The sequence below is a fragment of the Mastomys coucha genome, unplaced genomic scaffold (genome assembly GCF_008632895.1).
Source record: "Mastomys coucha isolate ucsf_1 unplaced genomic scaffold, UCSF_Mcou_1 pScaffold9, whole genome shotgun sequence".
NCBI classification, from domain to species: domain Eukaryota; kingdom Metazoa; phylum Chordata; class Mammalia; order Rodentia; family Muridae; genus Mastomys; species Mastomys coucha.
This window is the reverse complement of record NW_022196915.1, coordinates 56,989,363-56,997,403: the sequence shown is the minus strand read 5'-3', so window position 1 is coordinate 56,997,403 and position 8,041 is coordinate 56,989,363. Positions and strand designations below refer to the sequence as shown.

At 53.7% G+C, this 8,041-nt stretch overlaps 1 protein-coding gene across 2 annotated transcripts in view; it reads left to right on the top strand.

The window, feature by feature from the left end:
- Positions 1–5,415: 5,415 nt before the first annotated feature.
- Positions 5,416–8,041, top strand: part of Bmp1 (bone morphogenetic protein 1) — a 45,345-nt gene continuing 42,719 nt past the window's right edge. The window contains exon 1 of one of the 2 annotated variants that reach the window (XM_031361035.1): positions 5,416–5,832. In XM_031361035.1, the coding sequence (XP_031216895.1) occupies positions 5,652–5,832 (181 nt within the window). In that variant the 5' untranslated portion in view covers positions 5,416–5,651. The remainder of the gene's footprint in view (positions 5,833–8,041) is intronic. The other variant, XR_004116050.1, reaches the window with a different exon arrangement.

Sequence of the window (8,041 nt, the reverse complement as noted above, 5' to 3'; positions counted from 1 at the left end):
AAGGGACATGTACACCCGTGGATTGGGCATGCCCATGGGGAGTCCCAGAAACAACCTGGGAGACAACCTAGTACCTGTGTGGAAAAACAGGGTATCAGGCTAATACAGGAAAGTACTATGCTCTGGCTTACACATTCATAAGGGTTCAGAGGTGCAAAGAGTTCTCAAGATCATCTGGCCAACAACTAAAAAGGAATCGGAGGGCTGGAAAGATGGCTCAGTGGTTAAGAACACTGGCTACTTTCCCAGAGGACCCAGGTTTGACACCTAGCACCCACATGAAAGTTTGAAACTGTTTGTAACTCCAGTCCAGAGCATCTAAGGTCCTTTTCTGACCTCCAAGGGCACCAAGCATTCAGGTGGTGCAGAGATGAACATGCAGGCAAAACACTTATCCACATAAAATGAAAATAAATAAGTCTTTAAGAGGGAATTGGAGGTATGTATCCAACCCCAGGTTGTAAGGGTGCAGGCAATCCTAAGTCACTGGTAGATGTGACTTAGTACCCCAAAGCACAGAAGAGGATTTGGGGAAAGAGACAAGGCAGGGATGGGGAGAAGGAAAAACAGGAGGAGGTCATGAAAATGGATGGGATTTGGTTAAATCACATTGGGCTTGTTTAGAAGTTATTATAAAAAGGAGCACAGAAGGGTGGATAAGGTAGTAGAGGGTCAGAGATGCCTGGGACCACACTCAGTCCTGGGCAAGGTCATCTTGGCTTAAGAAGATGTCAGGGGGCTGGGCCGTGGTGGCGCATGCCTTTAATCCCAGCACTTGGGAGGCAGAGGCAGGCAGATTTCTGAGTTCGAGGCCAGCCTGGTCTACAGAGTGAGTTCCAGGACAGCCAGGACTACACAGAGAAACCCTGTCTCGAAAAAAAAACCAAAAAAACAAAAAACAAAACAGAAAATGTCAGGAGCTGGGGATGTGGCTCTGCAGTAGGGGGCTTCCCAAGCATGCTCATGACCCCTAAGTTTGATCCTCAGCACCAGAGGCAAAGAGTAAGGTATGGAATAAGCCATCAGAGTGTTCAACATACAGACAAGCCCAGAGCAAAGAATAAAACAACACTCATCACATATGAGTAATGGTTTCCCATTAATGGGGACAGAGTTCCCAGAATTAGGAAAACAGGAGCAAATCATTAGGGACAGCAGGTGTGGGAGAAGGTTGGATAAAGACCCTAAGAATCTGACCCTAAGAAACCACACTAATGGACCCCAGGTGCTGTCCCAAGCCCTGTTCCTCCACCACCCACCTCTCCAACCCTGTCAACAAGCGCCACTTTCTCAGGTCCTGAATGGAACTCCTGCCTGAGCCTGGGGAGGTTATCTTGTGGGAAGAGATGGCCAGATTCTTGGCTGCCATCAGAACAGTTTGGCCTGTGAGGAGAAGAGAAGCCACAGGGCTGCAGGGGCAGGTGCCAGCAAGAGAGGCAGACATGCCAGAAAGACACCCACGGTGAGAGGAGCAGGTGGCCTGAGGGTGAGTTTGCTCACCTCACCCAGGTTTGCTCTTGTTGGGGCCAAGAGGATTCATGTGCCTAGGCCAAGGGCCCTTGGGGGCTCTTGCAGCTGGCTTATCAGGGCCTAGGCTCTGAAAAGCCAGGAACAAACAAGCTTCAAAGCCAAAGGCTTGGCTGGCAGACAGGAGACTCAGTCCTTCACCTCTGTCCTCTCTCTCTCTGATGATATATATAAGACACTGGTCACACCAGAGAGATGAGGAGAGGAGAGAGAGAGAGAGACCTTACAAAATGGATGTGGGTAGCAAAGAGGTCCTGATGGAGAGCCCACCGGTGAGTGTGACTGTGTGTGTGTCTCTCTCTGTGTGTGTGTGGGTGTGTACGTATGTATATACATAGTATACTGGACTTGCCTGCCCACCTCCATTAGCCTTTTCCTTTTTTTAGACTCATATACTCAACTAGCTTAAGGCTGGGCTGTTACGACAGAGGTACATGATCACTAAGAGACCCTGGCAGAGACAGGCATGGCAGCCATGAATTCCTGTATAAAGGGGTTGAGAGCCACAGAGGGGTCAATAGAAAGGTCCGTGAAGAACACTGATCGAGCCACCAAGTAGTTGGGAGGTTAGAGGAAGCATCACAGAGCAAATGACAGTGAAGCTGGGGTGTAGATCAGTGGTTAGAGCACCTTACAAGCATGGAGACCTGGGTTCAGTTCCCAGTACCACAGAATCCAGGCATGGAGGTGCACACCATTTGGAAGTGTAAGCAAGATAATCATTCAGGGTCATCCTTAGATATATAAGGAGTTGAAAGGCAGCCTGGGTCCTAGATATGGTTAAAAAGAAGAGGATGGCTCAGTAGCTAGCCGTGCTTGCCACCAAATGTGGTGGCCTGAGTTTAATCGCTGGAATTCATGTGATGAAAGGAGATGAAAGTTCTCTCTGACTTACCCGCACACATGTACATGCATCTTCACGCACACCACACACATGTACGCACACTCACACCACACACACACTCACACACTCACACTACACCTGCATACTCACACACACCACACACATGCCCACACACTAAATAAGTAAATGTAAAAATATGAAGAAGGCACATGGGCTGAATTGGGAAGGATCAAAGGGAACCCGTGTAAAGGCATGGAGATGGCGCTACCTGGATCCTTTGAGGGAACAAAAACTCTGGCTACATCTGGGGTGTCAGGTATCTTGGGAAAACAAAAAGATGAGACAGGTAACTGGATCTCTTGGACGCTTCTAACTTTCTAAATATCTATGGGTTTTGTTAGAGTCCAGCCACCTTCCCCAAAGCCTTCCTCCCCAAAGCCTTCTCTGATCTCCCCAGCCCTTCCTTGGACACTCATAGCCTAAGGGGGTAAAGGGGGGTATCCCTTTTGTACAGCAATCCTCTCTACTACCCACTTGTCTCTCTGTTTTTCTTGCTCTTGCAGGATTACTCAGCAGGTCCCAGGAGCCAGTTCCGCATCCCCTGCTGCCCTGTGCATCTCAAACGCCTTCTCATCGTGGTTGTGGTGGTGGTCCTTGTTGTGGTGGTGATTGTAGGGGCCCTGCTCATGGGCCTTCACATGAGTCAGAAACACACTGAGATGGTGAGCAGGCCTGGGTTGGGCAAAGAGACACATCAGACAGAGGGTTGGGGGAGATGGATGGATGGGCAGCTGTTCGGGAGGGAGGAAGAGAAGGGAGTGGGACAGACGAGAGCATATCTTGGGTGACAGAAGAAGAGATGAGGTAGCCATCCAGCCTAGATTCTCTCTCTCCCCCAGGCCCTGGCCTAGTGTGTTAACCATCAGTCGCTCCAACACCTGTTATGTTTAGCCTTCCTGAGATCTCAGGAAAGCATCTGAATAGAGGATTCTGAGCAGATATGGGTACCAAAAGGCTGAGGGAAGAGAGAGAAATGCCAGGTAGCATTCTGACACCCTTTCTCTAGGTCCTTGAGATGAGCATTGGGGCACCAGAAACTCAGAAACACCTGGCCCTGAGTGAGCGTGTGGACACCATCGCTACCTTCTCCATCGGCTCCACTGGCATCGTTGTGTATGACTACCAGCGGGTGAGCTTGCCCGAGGGACCACCAGGACTTTACTGGAACTGCCCAGCTGTAGCATTTCCAGAGGTCTCTCCCGATTCTGTGCCTGGCTGCCTCACCTCAGATTCTTGAATCACTGACTCATGTGTGTCCCCCATGGACCATCTAAAGGGAGTTAGTTGGCTGAGCACTGGGGTTGGGGAGAGAGCAAGGCAAGGGGACCTCGTGAATGACCTCCAGTGTTACATGCCTAGCTCCTGACTGCCTATAAGCCAGCTCCAGGAACATACTGCTACATCATGAAGATGGCTCCAGAGAGCATCCCCAGTCTCGAGGCTTTTGCTAGAAAACTCCAGAACTTCCAGGTGGGTGTGTGAGCAAAGGGAGAGAGAGCTGTCTCTCTCCAAGGGTTGAGGAGAGGGATATTTGAAAGGATGACTAGTGTACCCTGTGTAGCATGGATGCTCCTGGACCCCTCTCTCCATGGCCTGTGTCCCACCATCCCTACCAGCGCTCAGGTGGCCCTGCAAAGTTGTTGGCCTTGACTGAGCTTAGACATCAACTTCTGTTTCCAGCCCAGTCCCTCTCTGAGTCAGTGAGGAAACTGACCCTCGAGAATTTGCCTTACCAGCTTAGTGTCCCACGCTAAATAAAGCAGGTGACATTGAAAGTAGGTGCTCTTTCCCAGGCTAAGCCCTCCACCCCCACCTCTAAGCTGGGCCAAGAGGAAGGGCATAACGCTGGTTCGGAGTCTGATTCTTCTGGGAGAGACCTGGCTTTCCTAGGCCTTGCTGTGAGCACCTTGTGTGGAGAGCTACCGCTCTACTATATCTAACACCTCTCAGGTGAGCAACGTTACCTTTCAGAGCGCCCGAGCAACACTGGGAGGGCTTGGGCTGCCTGCTTTGTCAGGGGATCTACTACAGATCTCTTGAAGTCCCTGGTATCGGGAGCTTGGGAGTTCGGAGGATGGAAGGCTCCCAGACACATCTCACATTGGACCCCAGCGGGTGGCTTCTTCAGTCCCCTTTCTTCACATGATAAGCATCAGCTCTTTGCTTCACAGGGTCGGTAGACACCTCAGCGGGACAGGAAAGACCCTCCGCAAAGGAAGCTGCTCCTGCCCAGAAGAGGGTGGAAGTCTGTAGAGCAAAGGTGTCTCCAATGGGCCAGGGGGATCCTATCACAAAAGAATAAAGCAGCCTGATTGAAAAACAAAGAGTGGCGCTTCTTTTCTTTAACATTTTCCCAGCTGGGCTTCTAGCAGGAGCCGTCCTGGCAAGAAGAGGGTTTGGAGAGTTGGGGAGCTTTTGCCACGTCCTTATTAAGAGCGATGAGGGTTTGGTTCTACCCTAGGTAGTGGGGAACAGAGCAAAAGGCGGGGACAGAAGACGGGACCTGGGTGCCATACACGGGTGTTAGGCGCCCTCCAGCGGTGTGTCCGCAGAGAAGGACAGCGACAGAGACAGGCATGGAGACAGCTAGACAGAGAGACAGCGAGAAGCGAAAGAGCTGAGGTCTAAGACAGACAGACTCTGGAGTCTCTGGCAGAGAGAACGATCGCTGATCCAGGGTCTAAGAGGAAGGAACGGACCTGACAGCGTGTCCCGTGCCCGGAGGCACTCCGCCCGGTGCAGGACAGCGGCCTCTAGGGGGCCCCTCGCGGAGCGGTGCCTCCGGGCATCCCGGGCCCGCGCCCCCTCCCCGGCCCCGGCCCCAGCCCCAGGCAGTGGATCCCCCTCCGGGGCGGGCGGTGCTACTCTCGTCCTCCCCGCCCGGCTGGCGTGCTTCCCGGCCCGGCCGAGCACGGTCCCGGCCCCGAGGGGGGCTGAGCTGGGCGAAAACCCGCCCTCCAGCGAGCTCATTTCCCTAAAAGGGGGGGTGGGGTGGGGAGTGGGAGGGCGGCGAGAAAAGAAAGGGAGCGACCGAGAGGAGGGCGAGGGGACGCCGGAGCCCAGAGCCGGAGCGAGCCGGGCCGAGCGGGGGGCGGGAGACAGGAAACGGGACGGGAAGAGGTGGCCTCGGGGGGAGAGCGCCTCCCCTTCGCCTTCAGCGCTCCCTTCCCCGTCGCCCCGCTCCCGCGTCCGGGCGCGACCGCCACCGCCGCCCGCCAGCATGCCCGGCGTGGCCCGCCCGCCGCTGCCGCTGCTGTCGCTGCCGCTGCTGCTACTGCTGCTGCTGCTGCTGCTGCTGCTCCCGCGCGCCGGCCGGCCGCTGGACTTGGCCGACTACACCTACGACCTGGGCGAGGAGGACGCCCCGGAGCTCCTCAACTACAAAGACCCCTGCAAAGCGGGTGAGCGACCCCCGGCTCCCCCAGGGGCACACGGAAGCCGGACGTGGGCAGGCTGGGGTCGAGGCTGCGGGCCGGGCAGGGGTTGGGGTTGGGGTTGGGGTTGGAGTTGGGGTTGGGGGAGGACAGTCCAGTGTGGGAAGCTGGGAGCTGCTTGGTTGGCAATGCAGTGGGGGAACAAAAGACCGAGGGAGAAAGGGAGGGGGAAGTTTGGGGGACTTTTAGGACTGAAGTTTTGCTGCTGTTTGTGGAAACTGCTGCGGCTGCCGTTTGCCTTCGCAGAGGATTCCTGGGGAAACCTCCCTAGGTCCCAGGGAATCTCGCTGGCAAGGAGGCTTTTGCTGCACCGGGAAACTTTACTGGCCAAACTCTGTGACTCGTGTGTGTGTGTGTGTGTGTGTGTGTGTGTGTGTGTGTGTGTGTGTGTATGTGTGTGTGTGTGAGCGCGCCCCTTCTCCCCTGTCCCTCCTGCTTTGTGGAATACTGGTGTTTGCCTGCTTGTCTGTTTGCCATAGTGCCGCACATCTGTCTGGTTTGATGCCCAGAAGGCCTGCAGCTCCAAAGGGATAGATTTCCCGGCTACTCAGCCCAGTGGGAAGGAGAAAGTTTTCCAGGAGGTGCTATGGAATACTCCTTCGTAGGCAATCCTATGAATCTAGCCAGCAGCAGGAGCTCTCTGAGCACTCAGAGACAGCTGTCAAAGTCAGAAAAATCGGCGGGGGGGGGGCGCTAAGGGGTGTAGGGGGACTTACCTGTGCCTTTGTGTGCCAGAAGAGCTCTGCCAGAGCCAAGTTAGGATAGCAACTGAGCCTCACAAAGAGAACTCAGCTATTACACATCAGCTCTCTTGCCCCACAGACACCTGAAGCTAATTAGTCAAGGTCAGGGCTTCTAGAGTGTGTGTGTGTGTGTGTGTGTGATCTTTGTTCATGAGGACCCTCCTGCTGTGATCCCCTCGGTATGACCAGATGACCAGACACTCAGGCCACTAGCCTAATTGATGTTCCTGAGCAGGGCGTCTGGAACACACTGGGGACAAGATGTCACAACTTTTCCTCGACTTCCCACTTCTGACTTCAGCCTGTCTGCAAAGAGCTAGAGCCAGGGACTGGGACACAAGGATTGGATACAAAGTCTTGGGAGAGGCAGCTACCATCTTGAGCACAGGGGGGCTGATCAGGGACTCTCCTTGCTTCATCCACCCTTAGGTAGGAGAGGGACCATTTTACTGTGGGCAGGACAAGCCAAACCCTTCAGTCCTTCCTCTTCCATGCCTGGTGGGCTGTAGGCAAACCAGGGCATTAAAACTCTCCATCTCATCGTGTGGTAGGAGGGCAGGAGGAAGAATGAGCAGGGCATGGGATCTGAAGGACTCATTAGCCACCGGGAAAGCTGAACATAGTCTCTGAACTCCAGTTTCCTCATTAGAGAACTAGCTGGTGGGTAAGAGCTAAATCTGAGAACACATATAATTCACTTATTATTAACACACAGTAAACACTATATAAATGTTCATTCCCTGTGCTCTGTGCCTCCAGCTCTTGACTGATGTCTTTTGAGAGAGTGTGGACTTGGATTTTTAGGAAAAGCTAACATCTCCCTGACCCTGTTCTGCATCTCATATTCATTCAGTGATATGCGTTTCTTGATGCATCTCGGGGCTGGATTTGATGTTGTGGGAGGTGCAGAGAGTTGCTAGACAGATCTCTGCCCAAGAGCACACTAATACTACACAGTGTAAGCCAGGAAGAACAGGGTTCCCTCACCTCCTCTTCATTCTTGGTGATGGGGAGGGCAGAGCAAAGTGATTGAAGGGGTCAGGGAAGGGTTTGCAGAGTGGAGGTTTGGTGGAGGCGCTGGGGCAGGAGGCACAGCCTCAAAGAATGGGTAGGAAGCTATGCTCATGTTGAAAATGGGAGTGATTTTTGGGAATAGCAATAGGCTCAGGGCTCCATCCCCAGTCTCAGATTTCATGCTAGGGTGGGGCTGGCTGAGTTGGAGCTTCAAACAAGAGCTCTGGAGAAAGTTCCCTACCAGGGTGAAGTGAGGCTGGTGGGAAGCTCAGCCAGGCCTGAGGTGGCTGAGAGGCCCTAGAGCCTGACAGGGCCAAGCTTCAGGGTCAGATCAGGCCTCGTTCTTGGGTGTGACTGATGCCTAGGCCCTGTGGATCACCCCTGGAGGAAACTGGACTGGTGTGCATATATATATATAT